This window comes from Neomonachus schauinslandi, chromosome 5 (genome assembly GCF_002201575.2).
Source record: "Neomonachus schauinslandi chromosome 5, ASM220157v2, whole genome shotgun sequence".
In the NCBI taxonomy this organism is placed as follows: Eukaryota; Metazoa; Chordata; class Mammalia; order Carnivora; family Phocidae; genus Neomonachus; species Neomonachus schauinslandi.
Genome location: NC_058407.1, coordinates 105,648,416 through 105,667,025, shown reverse-complemented (window position 1 = coordinate 105,667,025; position 18,610 = coordinate 105,648,416). Strand labels below are relative to the sequence as shown.

General features: G+C 43.6%; 1 protein-coding gene and 1 pseudogene across 1 annotated transcript; one reads left to right on the top strand and one right to left on the bottom strand.

The window, feature by feature from the left end:
- Nucleotides 1–480: 480 nt before the first annotated feature.
- On the bottom strand, nucleotides 481–2,895 carry LOC110576805 (annotated as a pseudogene).
- A 155-nt stretch (nucleotides 2,896–3,050) lies between these two features.
- Nucleotides 3,051–5,846, top strand: GJD4 (gap junction protein delta 4). The gene is made up of 2 exons (XM_021686023.1): nucleotides 3,051–3,114; nucleotides 4,771–5,846. Exons 1-2 carry the CDS (start codon nucleotides 3,051–3,053, stop codon nucleotides 5,844–5,846), a joined length of 1,140 nt encoding a protein of 379 aa, XP_021541698.1.
- The last annotated feature ends 12,764 nt before the right edge of the window (nucleotides 5,847–18,610 follow it).

The following is an 18,610-nucleotide window of genomic DNA, read 5'->3' as shown; positions in this document are numbered from 1 at the left end:
CACAGTACTCCACCAAAGCTTCTCTCTGCTCTACAGTCACACAAATAGAAACCTCCCTATTGATTCTGGGATAATTTTTTTTTTTTTTTGACAGAGACACAGCAAGAGAGGGACCACAAGCAGGGGGAGTCGGAGAGGGAGAAGGAGGCCTCCTGCAGAGCAAGGAGCCCGATGCAGGGCTCGATCCCAGGACCCTAGGATCATGACCTGAGCTGAAGGCAGATGCTTAACGACTGAGCCACCCAGGCGCCCCTGGGATAATTTTTTTTTTTTTTGAGCCAAAGTGTTTTATTAAAAATGTTCCTGAGTGAGTTTCCCACCATGTTTCCTTGCCAGCCATCTTGTGAGTTTCCAGGTGGCTGGCTTGTGAGAATGGATGTTACTGTGTCTCCCTGCTCCACAGTGCTGGGCGCTACCGCCATGACACTGCCCTGTCATTCAGCTCTGCTGGGGTTCCCTGGGGGCCTTCCTTCTTTTCCTTCAGCTACCATCCACTGTCCTGGCCCCTTGCTTGTGGCCTATGATTTCCCTCCACTGTCACTCCAGGAGAGCAGCCGTCTCCTTGTGGGGGGCAGGGCCAGATGCTGGTTGTGGCAGCAGGTGAACAAGATGTGCTCCCAGCTTGGGGTCTCCTCTTGGCTTCGAATGGTGTCCTTGTTATCAATGAGCAGGTCCCCCAAGACCACCGTCTTGTCCCTCCTCAGGATATTGCACTCCACAAACTGAGGCCCCAGTGGATTCTTCCCCCAGCGGTACTTCTTACCCACACGGTATTCATACTTCATCAGAGGGCTGGTACAGATGAAGACCTCAGTGTTCTGCATGTTGTTCATCGCCTGTATGGCTTCCAAGGCTCCAGGGATAAGCTCCAAGGCTCCAGGGATAAGCTCCAAGGCTAGGAAAAAGCCTTTGGCTTCATACACACTGGCCACTTTGTCTGCTGGGTCCCGCCACAGGTCTCAGTACTGCTCTCAGTCAAGGAAATCCAAGTTGTTATTTCCAGTGCCACATGTGGCTGGGAGGCCGGGGAGGCTGGGATGGGGGGCTGGGATAATTGTATAGAGAGCCACATGTTTGATGCTCCAGCCACATCCTCCTCTTTTGTCCACATTTTGCTTCTGGCAGCTACTGGGGTTTAAATTTCCAGGCAGAGCAAAACTATCCTTTAGGAGGAAAAAAGGCAAAGAATGGAGATGGTGTGGACATAGAGAAGCAAGAGCAAAACAGATAAGGGTGGAGAGACAACAGGCAGCATTACCTTTTCAGAAAATGCTGTGGGAGCAAAGGGATAGACCAAAGATGGGAACCCAGAGGAGTAGACCCTGAGATGCACAGGTAATTCTTTATATTTTTAAATCATTTTCATGTCTATGATCTCATTTTGCATATCACAGCCACTCTGTGTATGCAGAGGACACATTTTTTTCTACTTTACTGATGAGAAAACTGAGGCATGAAAAGCTGTAGCAATTTACTCTAGGTCGCAAAATTCTATTTTATTCCATGTTCAGGATAGATTATTTATATCACACAGCAAATTCAGAAATTGCTTTCCTGGTATTTTAAATTTTAAACCAGTGTCACGAATAGACTATTAGGAAGGAAAGATATTTTCCTTTATTTTATACTTGAACCATATGGCTATTTCAATATTTTTTTACTTAACCACAATTTCTCTAAATTTCATTGTTCATGTTGAAGCATTTGACTAAAATATAGCAAAACTACTGTGCCTTTCAAGGGGGTCAAAATGTTTTCTGTGGATGGAAACGTGTCATGTGAATAAAGATGAAAGCAGCTTTGTTGTACTCCTCTTCTGGGAATCTTTTTAGGGATATTACTAAAGTCAAGAATAGATCAGAAATGAAGAAAAGATGGGAATAAAAGAATAGCTTTCATGGAAAATTGAAATCATTCCTTTTAAAGTTCACAATTTCCACCCTGATGATAGATCCCCAGCCTTGCAGGATGGGTTCTTCCTAGATAGAAAGGTGACAGCTACGAGAGGATTTTGATGCAACTGTGATTGATGTCAGCAGGTCCAGACAGTGATACTTTATTACGAATTTAATGGACATTTATTAAGCTGATTCAATGGGAGCAGCCCTGGGCTAGATGGGGCTAGGACATACAAAAGGAAGATGCAATCTATGAAGGTTTGGGGGGCCAGTTAGGGATGGAAATTCCACTGATTTGAGTTGTTGCACCCTCATTCCATGCCAGGTGCTCTCAACATCATCATTTTGTGTCTGCCTCCCACAATCCCTGACTGAACAGCATGATTCTCCCTAATGCAAGGTGAGGGTACGTGGAGAGATTCGGTGACTTCCCCAGGGATGAGGCGGCTGCCCCAGGCCTTTTGTATCCAACTAAAAAGCTCTTGTCTCTCAGCCAGACAGGAAATAGCTAGAGAAAAACAGAGTCACAGCCTAAAGTTGGGACACGCGTCTAAGATGCAGAGTTTTGCTTTCAGCCATGATGCAGGAATTCAAAACAAGAGCCAGACCCTTGTGGGCCAGTGTTCTCACCTACGCTTCATAGAGAAGACAAAACATGAGCATTTCAGTGCTTCTTTAATAAGTGAAGTGGTTGTGGAAATATTTGCAAGGAGGAAACACCTTTTTAGTAGAGAAGTTTCCTTGGCTAGTTAACAGAACCTTTTCTTTCTTGGGTTAAATGTAGTCACTTCTCTTATATCCTGAAGCGTCTGGCTCTCCCAGTACAGACATGTGAGCACTGCCACGGGCCTGGAATGTCTCAAGAGGGTAAGAATAGCCTGCAATGAGAGATGACTCCTGCTGTCTTCTGGTCACTGCAGTTGTCAAGAACGCTTTGCCTCAGAGGCCAACAGCTCAGGGCCGTCTCTGCTCGGAGACAGAAAAACTGACCTCCCATTCCTGGGCTCACAGATTTCCCTTTATATGTGCAGCTCTCACCTTTAAGTCTTTTGTAGCGAAGATACGTTTATTCCTGCAAAGATTTTCCACCTTCTTGGAGAACACAGGCTTCCGATGTCTCCAGCAGCCTTGAGTCTGCAACACTCGGGAGACATGGAACGTTTGGACCTGCTGGGATTCCTTCTCATCACTGTCAACTGCAACATGACCATTGTGGGTGAGTATAGGAAATAGCTCCAAAGCTCTTGCATTTTTGTTTTCACCACTTTCCTTGGCCTCTTTGTTGCTGGAAGAAAGGGAGCTGTGTGCTCAAGCTTTCTTTTAATCGCTCCCCAGTTCCACCATCATTTAAGGAAGGTTTGGATTGAGTGTTCTCTCCTGGGGGCTGTTCTCACTGATGTTTAGGTGCTGAGCCTGAAGACTGAAGCCAGTGGAAGGAGTATCTTTGAGTAACTCTTCTCTGACTACCTGATCAGGAGAAGGAACAATACAGTAAAAATTAAAGAGAAATTTGTGCCTTGATTACACTTTCTTCTTGTTCATCTTTTTCCTTGAAGCTTAATTTGTAAGGATTAGTCATTTCTCTTGTGCAATTTAAGCCAAATCCAAATTTTAGTTTATTATTTTTTTTAAAAAGAAAGTAATAAATATTTCTGAGTTTGATGCAGACATGTCAAATTTTTAGAGAAGTATGGGTGTCCTAGAAAAAAGACTTGAGAAGGGGTACCTGGGTGGTTCAGTTGGTTGAGCGTCTGCCTTCGGCTTGGGTCATGATCCCGGGATCCTGGGATCAAGTCCCGCATTGGGCTCCCCGCTCAGCGGAGAGTCTGCTTCTCTCTCTGCCTGCTGCTCCCCCTGCTTGTGCTCTCTCTCTCGCTCTCTCTCTGTCAAAATAAATAAAATATTAAAAAAAAAAAGACTTGAGAAAAGGATTAAAATACGCCTATGAAGTGGTTGATATTTTTCTTACTCATTCTTTTGTAGAATTTAAACAAAATCAACTTGGTCTTACAAGTTTGAGTCAATGACTTGATCACATAATGCTATTCTTTGAGCTTAACTGCCTTCATTTATAATAGAGTTCTGTTTTTCTGATGTCAGGTGATGTTTTCTGTATCGTGTCACAAAACAAAATATTTGCAGATTATTTTAACTGAGTCTTAGACATGTTCCAAAAGAGTTAACCTGTGATATGAAAATAGGACTTTGACGTTATTTTGATTTCCTAGGTTGGTCTCATTTATTATAAATTGAAGAAAGAGGAACCTCATTATTTCATAATAACTGTAATAGAGGAAAAGGAATTCCAAATCATTGAAAAATCTGGAAAAGTTGAATGTCATTAAGGAAATTTGATTTCAAGGACCATAAAGCAACAATTAAATAAAGATCTTATGGACCAAAATAAAGATGACTGAACTATAATTAGCAGCTTGTTTTTGCTTACAGAGTTACACAAATGTGCTAACATTCTTTAGAAAGCTTAATATCTGCAGAGAGTAAGGTCTTATTTACATCATTAATTTGCTCAGCTCAACTTTCTTTCTAGAACTTTCAGTCCAGGAGACATTACCAAGAGTCTGAACTAGTGGAGTCAGATCAAACATCTTTAGTCTCTAATGCTTCTTTAAAATCTGTCAGTTGCAAAGCATTTTGCAAACAACTAGTACAGCACAGTGTCTGACACATTGTACAGCTTCCCTAAATACTTGGCAGATGAGCTAACTAGCCGCCGCTGCTTCGGGGACTGAAATGCATGCTTAGCGACTTCTCAGTTCTCCAGTCTCACCCCTGAAAATACTTAAAAACTACTGTCGGACGGGCATATGTTTGTATGCTGGTGATGGTGCCCTTCCTGCTTCCTCCTTTCTAGGGAAGATCTGGCTTATCTTCATGATACTGCTGAGGATGGTGGTGATCATCTTGGCAGTCTCCCCCGTCTACCAGGACGAACAGGAGAGGTTTGTGTGTAACACTCTGCAGCCAGGATGCGCCAATGTTTGCTACGACATCTTCTCCCCGGTGTCCCACCTGCGGTTCTGGCTGATCCAGAGCGTGTCTGTTCTCCTCCCTTCTGCCGTTTTCAGCGTCTACGTGCTCCACAGAGGGGCCGTGCTCGCCGCCCGTGGACTCTCCGGGCCAGACGGCGGTCCCACCCGTCCTGACCCCTGTGACCAGAGCCCTGGGGACAGGCGCCGCCCTCCGCCCTGCAGGGAGCCGCGCCACCTGACCGTGCCGGACTTTTCCTCGGGCTACATCGTCCACCTCCTTCTTCGGATGCTGACCGAGGCAGCTTTTGGTGCCTCGCATTACCTCCTCTTTGGATTCTTGGTCCCCAAGAGATTCTCTTGCACCCAATCTCCCTGCACCAGCGTGGTGGACTGTTACGTCTCCCGGCCCACGGAGAAGTCCATTATGATGCTTTTCATGTGGGCGGTCAGTGCGCTCTCCCTGCTGCTCAGTGTGGCTGACCTCATCTGCAGCGTGCAGGGGAGGACGAGCGGGGGCTGGGGCCCCGCCGAGGATCCCCCGGGCCCCGCCGCCGGCCGCCGGCTCTCCCGGAGCCTGGGCGCTAGGCCGGGTCAGATGGCCCGCGACGGTGGGTGGGTGGAGGAGGGGGCGCCCATCCACCCCGGCCTGTGGACTGGAGGGGTGGGTGCCGACAGCCCCAGTGGTAAGTCCGCTGTATCAGGGCGGATGGGGCTTCCCGATGAAGATGAGAGCGAGGTGATGTCCTCTGCCAGCGAGAAGCTGGCCACGACTTGCAAGGAAACCGGGAGTAGGCCGCGCGGAGAGGCCTCCCAGGACCCCAGGGGCGAGGGTCCCACAAGATCAGAGGAGCATCCCTCATCGCCTCGGAGCTGGCTGGGCCGGCGCTATCCATCCGGTCAGCTACAGCCCCTCGACGGGCTCGCCAACTCCAGATCCAGAAAGTCTGAGTGGGTCTGAAGAGGGAATGCCGGGCAGCCCCCAGGCGCACCGTCCTCTCCAAATGGAGACGTGGCCCACGAAGACGCAGACTCAGTTTGGCCCGTGTGAAAGTGTACCCACTAGGTTCCCGGAGAACATCAACAGGCAGAAAGGCGAGCTACCATGGGACACATGGACTTCGTGGGAGACTAATTATCCTCGAGATACAGATTTAATTTAGATAACAATTTCTCTTGACAAAAGCACTTGACATTGTGCTTTTGACAATGTGACTGGAAGCTAAAATGATTAATTGGAGAGTGTCAGGTGACAGATGATGCTACACTCTGTTTTTTTTTTTTTTTTTTACCGTAGTATGTGCTTAATTGAAGCATATTGTCTTACATTAATAGAGCTCATTCATGGTATAATGTTTTCTGGTGAGTTATTTGAAGTTTCTGGGTGGTTTTTTTTTTTTTTTTTGGTTTTGGTTTGTTTTTCTGTTTGGATAAAAGAGGCATCTGATATGCATGTTATCAATAGAGAGACATTAATTTAACTTCTCCTGATGACTTTAATAAAATTAATCGTGATGGAATTGTAATATCACCCCTCAGTGTTATGGGAGAAATGACAAATGCAGAAAATATGGCTCCTAAGCACTTGGGGATTTGGGTGGAGGCCTCTTAGATTGTTTCTGCTTGTGAGTATAGGTGCCCAGGGTGAGAGGGATCCCCGGCGTGGGTGCTGTTCCTGTGTGTTTTCTGAGTGGCTGTCCTCACTGACTTGAGGGAGCACATTTTTGTTTGTTTTATTTTTAATCCTTAATTGAAGTGTCGTTGACAGAGAAGAAGCATTTGTGCTGTTGATGAGTGGAGGCAGAGTTGTTACATGTTCTCTAGTCTGGGTTTTGTCCTTTAGAGAGCTGTACAGTTCAGGTTTCCCTGTTCAGTGGAGCAGATGAGAAATGATGCTGGTGTCCTGGCCTCTCAGTCCGTGTTCATACTTTTTGGCTGTAAACGAGAAACAGAAAACATCCTCATGTCTAGAGATGAGCTTCACATAAGCACTTCTCTGCACTTCTCAGTTGCTCTGGTTTGGGTCTAGGAGCTGCCCAAGTCAGAGGTGACTTTGTGAGAGATTTAGGGTTGCCTTTAAATGCCACATAGATGGACACAGAGTAGCAGAAAGAGCTACTATGGGGCAGGATAAACCTGCTTATCTTATCAAGAGAGGAGAAAGAGCCATCTGGGTGTACTTCCAGAATTGATGAATAGCCTTTGGTCTCCAAACACAAAATGGCTAAGGACAAGGAATTGCCCTTCACTCCAGCAAATAATAAAAAAAGTGCACTGATGCACTCATGAAACCAATGGCCACTTTTAATTGTTCTAAAGAAGGCTTTGACAATGAAACATCTGCCAGGATGGAGAATAACATCCTGCTTGATAAATCTACGGGATATCAAAACAATTGGTTAAAACTTAAATCGTCCAAAATTGGTTCTGGCATAAAAATATTTGAGTGAATATGGCTATTTCTAACATATGCAGTAAATCTCTCTTGCTCCTCCATTCATTGGAAACAGTGAGCCATGACTCAGACCCCTTTCTTCATACTTAGATCAATGTCTGGCACATAGCAAGTGCTCAGTAAATGTGATTTTTTGAGTCTAATATTCCTAAAGCATTTGGGGGAAAATTTGGTTCTTGTCCCTTCTAGCATGCTGGTGGACCACCCAAGGTTGGGTCTAGTCTTAGAGATATAAGAATTGTCTAGCGCTTCATTACTATTTAAAAATAAGTTCCATGGGTCTCTCAAGCCCCCAGTATTAGCCTTGATAATATTGAGTGACAAAATCAACTCAACACATGGTGGTGGCCTGTGTCCATGCAGGATGTCTGGTCAACAGCTGGGAAAGCAAGGTGGCAAGGGCTGCGCTGGGGTTTCCTCTTGGCCGTGTCCCCAGAGAGAACTGGGCAGAGCGTGTCTGTATTCCTTCTCCTGCTGGAGTCTATGCTCAAGTTTGGGTTTGCAGGCAAGTGTGATTTTATTTGGGTGGCACTGGGAAAGGCTGCTTTTGCCTCTCTACTGATATCCAAAGTCCCACTATCAGAGAACCAGAGCCTTGAGGTTTCATGGAAAACTGTAAATACTATTCAGAACAATGGGTGCCAAGAGAGAAGAGGAGAGGTAAGGAGCCAAGGGGAGGACATCTGTGTTCTCATCCCATGTCCCCATTACTGGGCAGGCCACTTCATCCCTCTGGGCCTCAGTTTCCTTCTCTGAGTGAAGAGGAACCTAGACTAGATGATTCCTTAGTGCTCTACAAATTTAGAAATTTGCCAGTGCTGTGTGCCATGTAGAGCTGTCATTTTAACATTAATGAGGGTTAATGCATTAGACCTTTCCGTTGCTAACTGCCTAAGCACAGGTTTTGATAAGATGAAAATGATGGTAAGAACAGGACAGGACGAGTCTCAGAGGAGGGGAAGCTAAGCAAGGACATTAGCTCAGGTCCTTAGATATACTGGGGCTGGAGAGAAAAAAAAGGAGGTGACAAGTCTGAAGAGAACTGACTGAATTGGGCCTAGAACCCAAATCTCTTGCACTTTGGGACTGTCCTCTTAATTGCGATCATTTTATTTTATTTTTTTAAATTTTATTTTATTATGTTATATTAGTCACCAATTTGTGGTCATTTTAAATAAGAAAGGATCTTAGGGGCGCCTGGGTGGCTCAGTCGAGGTTAAGCGCCTGCCTTCCGTTCTGGTCATGATCCCAGGGTCCTGGGATCGAGCCCCACGTTGGGCTCCCTCCTCCGCGGGGAGCTTGCTTCTCCCTCTCCCACCCCCCTGCTTGTGCTCTCTCTCGCTATCTCTGTCACTATCTGTCTCTCTCTCTCTCAAATAAATAAATAAAATCTTTTGAAAAAAATTTAAAAAAAGAAAGGATCTTAGTTTGTTTGAGTGTCTGCCCGTGTGCCTTGTTGTAGTGGAGTTCTTTTGTGTTTGCACAGGAAGAAGGGCTCATTAGATACTGTCAAACTTTCCAGGAACTTTAATGCAGAAATCTTGACCTGCTAGTGTCCAGGTGATTCTCAGGTGATCCAGCAGTGACGGGCGCCCACTGGTGGAATCCAAACTCTGAATCCACATGTACTGCAGCTGGCTGGCTGCCGAGAGAAACACGAAAGAAAGCTCATGAGGATCAATGAGGTTATGCTTGTGCTTAGTCAAGAAAAGTATTATTTACAGAATTAATAAATGTGCCTCCCTTTTTCTAGGATGTTGCAATCTACTATAAGAACCTATTACGAATTTTTTTTTTTAAGATTTTATTTATTTATTTGACAGAGAGAGACACAGCGAGAGAGGGAACACAAGCAGGGGGAGTGGGAGAGGGAGAAGCAGGCTTCCCACTGAGCAGGGAGCCCGATGTGGGGCTCGATCCCAGGACCCTGGGATCATGACCTGAGCCGAAGGCAGACGCTTAACGAGCCACCCAGGCACCCCCTATTACGAATTTTCTGAGTGTAAATTTGGTTTCAGGCAAGAAATGAGGAGGAGGGTGGTGTTTTGCAGATGGAGAGAGGAGGCATCTAGGCTTCCGAGGCACAGACTTGCCGAAGGTCTCCTACAAAGGAGACGCCGCCCCTGCCCCCCCCAACCTGAGCATTTCCGGGGCAGGGGCAGCTGCGGATCCAGCTGCATTTTGGTTGTGCTGTAGGGTAAATGCTTCCTAGAAACCAAACAGATGTCTCCCCACCGACCATTGGAAATATATGTATATATATTTTTCCTTTCTCCTGTCAATCACAGAACAAATCTTTTCTTTGGGGAACTTTCTCTCTGTGTTGTGACCTCAGAGAGTGAGTAGCAGACAATAGAGCTGAAAGAAGTGACTAAATTTTCTCATAAACTGAACTTGGATGAAATGAGTTTCATGGAGAATTCAGGAAATTAAAAGTCAAATGCAAAAACTAGATGTATTAAGAAGAGTTTCCTCCCTCCCCAGACAGGCAGGGTAGAGACATGACATGTTTAAAATACTGAGTGATTATGAGGAGTGTGCCTGCCTGGCCATGATGTTGATTGGCCATTCATTTCCTTGGCCATCTCAAAGCTGAAAGACTCCCCAGGCTGTCACCTGTGTGTCACTGGTTCCGTTCTTCTCCCTCCTGGTGGTGCTTCTTGTTCCTCACACAGCCCCTGTGACTGTTTTATCAACAGACTGAGACATCAGATTTCACACCAATGGAGCTACATTGATAAACCAGTATTTACTGAGTATCGCCTCTGTACCTGGGATTAAATCTCTTGCTTCTGTTTCTTTCTATGAAGCTAAAAAAACCTCATCATGTGACAGGTCGGCAAATTGGTGGGTTCTAGCAAAATGTCATTGTTTCAGTACCACTGTTCAAACAACTCCAATTCCTGTCACCTTTCATTTTCTCAGTGCTGAACTGGGCACTAGAAGGACTATGTTATGTTGTGGGCTTTGTTGGGAAGCTCAGATGAGAGGGAGTGGGCGTGGGAGCCCCCTGAGACAGACTTATGTGTCACAGGAAGTTGTTCCCTGGGCTGTGAACTGGTCCATGCTTGACAGATCACACTAAACAGGTCTCTCCAGGAATCTGTGATGATATTTGCATGAGGAGAAAGATGTCCACAGACATAGGGATGCTCCCAACCTTCTTCCCACAGCCTTTCTTACCAACAGAAGCCTCTCTTATTTATGAACACAAAAATGTTGATTTATTTATGGTGGTACATCTTGACCATTTCCATGCTTCTCTATATTTGCTTCTAGCTGCCCAGAAAAAGCAGGATTTGGGAACTCGCAGCAGCAGACCTGGGAATTGTATTAAGTTACTTTGGATAACAGAGGGGGTGAGAAATTAGGGATAATGAAGAAATTGTGGACAATCTGGCCTCATGGGAAGAAGATAATTTAAAAAGACAATGAGTCTTGGGATAAGATGCAGTCCCTTATTTCTAATTAAATTTCTTTATTTTGCTCACAAGTGTCAGATTGTCCTTTACCCCGGCTTTTCACCTGATCAGGCTGGCAACTGCAAAGGTTTAGCTTGAGATGTAGATGTAGATGTAGATCTACATCTTTAGATGTAGATTCATAATAAAAGATGACAGCCGAGACAGACAATGGGGGAACTGGGTAAATATTGCAAACCCTATGGTGTGACCACTCAGGAAGGTGTGTGGTGGGTGCCAACAGAACGCAAATATTCTTTTGTCACATAAGATTCCTCAGCTGTGTACTAAACAGCTACAAAAAATTCCTTCTGGTTTTAAGTTGTCAAATAAGGAATCTGCAAAGGTGCATGAGGTTTTTCCCCTTGGTTTATGAAATGATGTGTTATTTTATGTGTAAGAATTTCTTTTTCTCCTTTTCTTGTGCTTAGAAAGTTGAAGTGCTTTTGATCTCAGAAATAGTATTTGAGAAGCAATTTAAATGTCCGTAAATTTGTCTTCCTCACCTGGGGTATTTGATCCGAATAAAGCCTAAGACATTATTGAAGTTTACGCTAAGCTTACCCACTGCCATTTCCTCCAGAAATGAAAATTCAGTAATTTTATAGAGGTGGTATATGCGATTCGCCATTAGAAGGAAATAAAGTCTTATGCTAAAGCAAGTTCATCCAATTTTGTTGTGTGCCCACAGTGGTTCTTCAGAGAGAAGTAAAGAGGATGGTTAAAACTTGTACTCCAGGGACAAGGAACGTTTTCCATTCTCTCACTACCTAAGGGCTCTGAGAGCATTACTTTTCTCTGTGTGTCTTTATTTCCTCATCTATAAAGAGAAATGCCACCTTTCTACCTAGAAATGTGATATTTGTCAGAGTGTCGATTGAAGAGTTTTTTTTTTTACCTTTTTTGAGGGAAGATAAATGTAAATATTGAAGATTACTCATTATGTCCGTGTATTTATTGAGCATCTCTTGTATGTCTGGTACTTGTGCAAGGCATGGGATGAGTCACAAAAGAGAGATAAGGAAAGATCATCTTTGCATTTGAGAATCTCTTCCAATGAAACAATTAGGCAATACATGAGGGCAGCATATACTCAAAAATTAAATTTCATGGCTCCAGACTTGAATATTTCACCAAAAAATATCTATTTTTTTAAATAAGTAAACTGCCATTTTGCCAAATAGCAAAAGTTCTTGCATAAAGTTAAGGAATTGGGCCCCCTCCATTACTCATCTGGGGAATGGAAGAAGGCTGAGCTTTCGGTGTTATCTATCCTTCTTCACCTTCCTGCAGCCCTCAGCTCCCTCTGGGTGCCTCTCCTCTGGGCACCTGCTTCTTCTCTGCCCTATCTGATCATGACTCCTAATTCCAGATAACCCACATTTCACATCCCACCCCACCCCCAGGAGGCATCCTGAGCCACTTCCCCTTAGCACCAACCTCAGCATCATGGAATCTTCCATTTGTCCAGGACCTTAGAGACTCCAGTCAATGACTCATTTTACACCTGGGAGATGAAGGTCCAGGAAGGGGAGGTAACTCATTTAAGACAATCTGGTCAGTTAGCAGCCAACCTTTCTCTCTCCTGGCTGGTTTTGGCTCCTTTTATTGCTTCAGGATGCCTTCTTGAAGGTAGTCAGATAGAAGCGGTTATTGTTCATAAAGCTTAATGTTCACAACAGTGTAAGATTTCCAGGAGTGTTAACAAATGAACAGAGGGTTCAGGGGCACTTTAGTAGTATTTAGTGGTATTCGAGGCAAAATGAGGGTCCTACAGTAGCTCTATAGAATAGAATGAAATTGGTGTTTAGTTACAAGTTAGATCAAACATTTCTTGAAGTTAAAAGAATTATAATGGAAATATAAGAACACAGAAGTTGTGAAATAGCACCCTTATCATTTGTCCACAGTGAAATAGCATAATCTGCTTGTGTTCTTAGCTTCTTAGGTTTTAAAATTTAAGTTCTCATACAATCTGCACTATTAAGCTAGTTTCAACCACATTCTGACTGGTGTTTGGGATGCTGCCATAATTTCATGGGTTAAATTTAAAATGCTAACCTTGAAAATGCCATTTCCCCCTGGTGCTTTGTCTAGAACTTAGGTGACCTCCCTCCAGGTAGATGGGCTCTCTGAGCTCTCCCTACTAAGCCTGTCAGTGAAGTTTCTCAGTGGGCACGTAACTGAATCACAGTGAAGCACATTGATTATATTTTAGTAATTAACTGGTCATTAAAATAGTTACATATAAAAGATTTTAAATTCAATAAGATTTACAAATTGGGCCAACTTTTAAAGGAACTTGGTCAGCTTGTGTTTAAATGCCTTCCAGGTTGTAATTACTTAAATCATGATTTTTTTCTTCCATGCATGAGAAAATTACCTCTCTGGAATAAATTTCAGTCCAGAATAAACTAAAAGAACTCAATTCTATCTTTTTCAGCCTATGGCTCCCAACTGCCCTGATTAAGAGCTGGTCTTGGCATGTTCCCTGGCTTCTCTGCCTGATCTACTTTATTTCAACTCAGGAGCCCCCACACCTTATCCATACCCTGGAAATTGGGATGCTGAGAAGGATTTGTCTAGAGGAGACAGATGTTTAGGAGGCAGCATCTACATGACTCTGTTACTGGTTGGATTGGGGGAATAAGGAAGAGGAGGAGGTCCTGGTTTGGTTGCAACCCCTAAGAGGAATTCCTGGTGGAGGAGATGGATGCTAACAGTTTCTGGTTTGGAAGTGCCAAGGTTGAGTTTTCTGTGGAGCATTTAGGAGGAGATGCCTAGAGGGAAGGTGGACTTATTGGGCCAGAGCTCAGAAAGTGAAATGACAAGAGTAGATTTGGGAATAATCAATATAGAGCTGCTATTAAATCCTTGGGCATTCTTGCCCACAGACTCTAGCCTCTGTTTCAGGTGACCCCACATCTCCTTGATGACCCTAACTGACAGGAAAAGTGAATGGTGTCAGCAAGGCTATCAGGCTCCTTACAATCACTACTAAGGGAGTGAATCTCTTGTTTTCCAATTTAGGAAGCAGACCTTCTAGCAAAGCAGCCCTGATTTATTTACTCTGAGCATTGACTGGGTCAGAACTCCAGAAGTTCTCAAATATCCATGTTTGAGTTTAAGACTCTCAACTCTTTCTGTGTTTCCCCTTCCACCCCAAACCTGAAAGGATGAATGGTCTTTACCGCACCCCAGGTGGCCTCACAGCCTTGCTTCCTCCCCGGGCCAAAGAGGTCCTGACTCTGTACCCCCTTGTATTGCTATGTCATTGCAAGAGGGTGTCCTACACTACCTTATTTGGTAGATAGAGCAGAGAGTTACTTATTAATTGTATAAGCATGAGTTAGTGTTAAACTCAATCATTTTTTGAAACTGTTCTAAAACTGTTTTTTTTTTCCATTTTTTTGTTCTTGTTGCCAAATTGTCTTTTTTTTCAGATTAAATTTACCATTTTCTTTGAAATACTAAATTTCAACATGGTAATATATTTTATTGCCAACTTTACTTTCCAGACACAAATGGACAAGATGCCCCAGGGACAGTGTGTAAGTTGCTGGGAAGAGAAGATGGCCAGGGTAGGGGCCTGAAGGGGTCCGGCAGCTGATCTTTCTGGAGAAAATGGCCCTAGCTCCCAAATGGGTGCCATTATAAATTCAGGGTCTCCAGTAGGGCCTTTAACACTGTTTCCCCAACTCCATGTTTTCCTAGTTAGCTCACTTTCCTGTGCTTCCCAAAAACCATTTTAAACTTTTCTTCTCTCCTCATATTTTTGCTTCTTGCTGTATGGAGAAGTCATCCCATGGGAACTTCTGCCCACAACTATTTACCCTGTTCCCTGGCTTCTTGTTTGCATGACTGTATCTCTCACTAGATTCTAACACTGAATAAGGACTTACTGAGTGCCAGGTAGTGTTTTGTGCCCTCTTTGGATTTTCTAATTTAATATGTCATTATCCTCCACGACGTAGGCAGAATAGTGGTATTCAATGTACAGATGAAGTAGCTGTGGTTAGAGAAGGTTCTATAAGCTCCAAGTTCCCTACTGTAGCCCTAATATATGGTATAGTGTCTGGGACTGGCTAGGTACCCTTATTAAAAATAAACAATTTTAAAAATTGATTTTAACATAAAGCTTATGGGGCAAAGGCAGTACACAGGGAAAATTTGGAGACATCAGATAGGGAATCAATAACAGATCAGCTATTTGAGTTGACAAGTTGACAGACAATCAGAGAACACAGGTGAGAGGATTGGCTTTGAGCAGAAAGGTGATATCTTTAGAGACTAGAGGCAAAGGGCAAGGGTGGGAGCAAATAAGGATGTTCACTGGAGGGTAAGAGAGTTTCTGTAGGCCAAGTGTGTTTGGAGAGAGAATTGAGGGACTGAGGATGGTGGCTTGAGAAGAGGATTTAAGTCTGGAGTAGCCACTGTAAGAAATAGGGGAGGAAGCTGACCAAGGACACACAAAAGGAGTCACCTGGAGTTCCTGTACCTGGAGAAAGAAGGCATTTATTGAGTGTCTACTGCATGTCAAGAGCACAGGCCATGTCATTTGATCTTCTCAGTAGCCCTGTGAATACTATTTTATAGATAAGGAAACTGAGGTTCACTGGTAACTTTCTCAAGGTCACACAGCGGTGGAGGAAACTGGGGTCAGAATTTAAACCTGACTCCAAAAACCTGTGTTCTTTTCTCACACCCTACTGTTTCTTGTGAACTTTTGGCTCATTATGCGGAAAAGCTTTCCCCACACTGTAATCAACTCTTGGCCAGCTCAAGACTTTTTAATCACTCCTTTTCTGGGCCAGGAACAGAAAGGACGCTTACGGTTGCAGAAGTACTACCTTGCCAACTGCTGATTTTTTAATCAAAAGAGGATTTCTCAGCTGCTTGATTAACCCATTCTATGTATCTCCAATCGGGTGTGTAGAAGTTTGTTTGCACTTGATGTTTTTTATTAGATACCCAACATGCACAGAATCAGTCTGCATGGGGTATAAGTAACTTCAACCATGTCTTTTCCCACAGCTTAAATTTCAAAAGTTATATAAAACTTCTAATATTCACTTTTCATAAAGCGAATCCAACCAGTCTTTAAAACAGAGGTGTGAAATGTTATTTCAATAACTCTTACAATTTTTTTTTTCTAGTTGAGTGGAGCTCAACTATTTTTATTTTTTTATTCTTATGTTAATCCCCATACATTACATCATTAGTTTTAGATGTATGTTCCATGATTCATTGTTTGTGCATAACACCCAGTGCTCCATGCAGAATGTGCCCTCCTCAATACCCATCACCAGGCTAACCCATCTTCCCACCCCTCTCCCCTCTAGAACCCTCAGTTTGTTTTTCAGAGTCCGTCGTCTCTCATGGTTTGTCTACTCCTCCGATTTCCCCCCCTTCATTCTTCCCCTCCTGCTACCTTCTTCTTCTTCTTTTTTTTTTTCCTTAACATATATTGCATTATTTGTTTCAGAGGTACAGATCTGAGATCCAATAGCCTTGCACAATTCACAGTGCTTACCAAAGCACATACCCTCCCCAGTGTCTATCACCCAGTCACCCATCCCTCCCACCCCACCCCCCACTCCAGCAACCCTCAGTTTGTTTCCTGCGATTAAGAATTCCTCATATCAGTGAGATCATATGATACATGTCTTTCTCTGTTTGACTTATTTCGCTCAACATAATACCCTCCAGTTCCATCCACGTCGTTGCAAATGGCAAGATCTCATTCCTTTTGATGGCTGCATAATATTCCATTGTATATATATACCACTTCTTCTTTATCCATTCATCTGTCGATGGACATTTGGCTCTTTCCACAGTTTGGCTATTGTGGACATTGCTGCTATAAACATCGGGTGCACGTACCCTTTCAGATCCCTACTTTTGTATCTTTGGGGTAAATACCCAGTAGTGCAATTGCTGGATCATATGGTAGCTCTATTTTCAACTTTTTGAGGAACCTCCATACTGTTTTCTTTCTTTCTTTTTTTTTTTTAAAGATTTTATTTATTTGACAGAGAGAGACACAGCGAGAGAGGGAACACAAGCAGGGGGAGTGGGAGAGGGAGAAGCAGGCTTTCCGCGGAGCAGGGAGCCCAATGTGGGGCTCGATCCCAGGACCCTGGGACCATGACCTGAGCCGAAGGCAGACGCTTAACGACTGAGCCACCCAGGCGCCCCTCCATACTGTTTTCCAGAGTGGCTACAACAGCTTGCATTCCCACCAACAGTGTAGGAGGGTTCCCCTTTCTCCGCATCCCTGCCAACATCTGTCGTTTCCTGACGTGTTAATTTTAGCCATTCTGACTGGTGTGAGGTGGTATCTCATTGAGGTTTTGATTTGGATTTCCCTAATGCCGAGCGATATTCAGCACTTTTTCATGTGTCTGTTGGCCATTTGGATGTCTTCTTTGGAAAATGTCGGTTCATGTCTTCTGCCCATTTCTTGATTGGATTCTTTGTTCTTTGGGTGTTGAGTTTGATGAGTTCTTTATAGATTTTGGATACCAGCCCTTTATCTGATATGTCATTTGCAAATATCTTCTCCCATTCTGTCGGTTGTCTTTTGGTTCTGTTGACTGTTTCCTTTGCTTTGCAAAAGCTTTTTATCTTGATGAAGTCCCAATAGTTCATTTTTGCCCTTGCTTCCCTTGCCTTTGGCGATGTTTCTAGGAAGAAGCTGCTTCCGCTGAGGTCAAAGAGGTTGCTGCCTGTGTTCTCTAGGATTTTGATGGACTCCTGTCTCACATTGAGGTCTTTCAACCATTTGGAGTCTATTTTTGTGTGTGGTGTAAGGAAATGGTCCAGTTTCATTCTTCTGCATGTGGCTATCCAATTTTCCCAACACCATTTGTTGAAGAGACTGTCTTATTTCCATTGGACATTCTTTCCTGCTTTGTCAAAGATTAGTTGACCATAGAGTTGAGGGTCCATTTCTGGGCTCTCTATTCTGTTCCATTGATCTATGTGTCTGTTTTTGTGCCAGTACCATGCTGTCTTGATGATGACAGCTTTGTAATAGAGCTGGAAGTCCAGAATTGTGATGATGCCAGCTTTGCTTTTCTTTTTCAACATTCCTCTGGCTATGCGGGGTCTTTTCTGGTTCCATACAAATTTTAGGATTATTTGTTCCATTTCTTTGAAAAAAAAAGTGGATGGTATTTTGATGGGGATTGCATTGAATGTGTAGATTGCTCTAGGTAGCATTGACATCTTCACAATATTTGTTCTTCCAATCCATGAGCATGGAACATTTTTCCATTTCTTTGTGTCTTCCTCAATTTCTTTCATGAGTAAATGGGATCGACTCCTTAATTTCTCTTTCTTCTGTCTTGTTGTGGGTGTATAGGAATGTCACTGATTTCTGTGCATTGATTTTATATCCTGCCACTTTACTGAATTCCTGTATGAGTTCTAGCAGTTTTGGGGTGGAGTCTTTTGGGTTTTCCACATAAACTATCATATCATCTGCAAAGAGTGAGAGTTTGACTTCTTCTTTGCCGATTTGGATGCCTTTTATTTCTTTTTATTGTCTGATTGCTGTGGCTAGGACTTCCAATACTATGTTGAATAGCAGTGGTGAGAGTGGACATCCCTGCCGTGTTCCTGACCTTAGGGGGAAAGCTCTTAGGTTTTCCCCATTGAGAATGATATTCGCTGTAGGTTTTTCATAGATGGCTTTTATGATATTGAGGTATGTACCCTCTATGCCTATACTCTGAAGAGTTTTGATCAAGAAAGGATGCTGTACTTTGTCAAATGCTTTTTCTGCATCTATTGAGAGGATCATAT

What these genes read in the sequence shown, in the direction of transcription:
- GJD4 (XM_021686023.1), top strand. Translation starts at nt 3,051, where the DNA reads ATGGAACGTTTGGACCTGCTGGGATTCCTTCTCATCACTGTCAACTGC. An exon ending in CTGCAACATGACCATTGTGG is followed by an intron (nt 3,115 to 4,770) that starts GTGAGTATAGGA and finishes CCTCCTTTCTAG; the next exon opens with GGAAGATCTGGCTTATCTTC.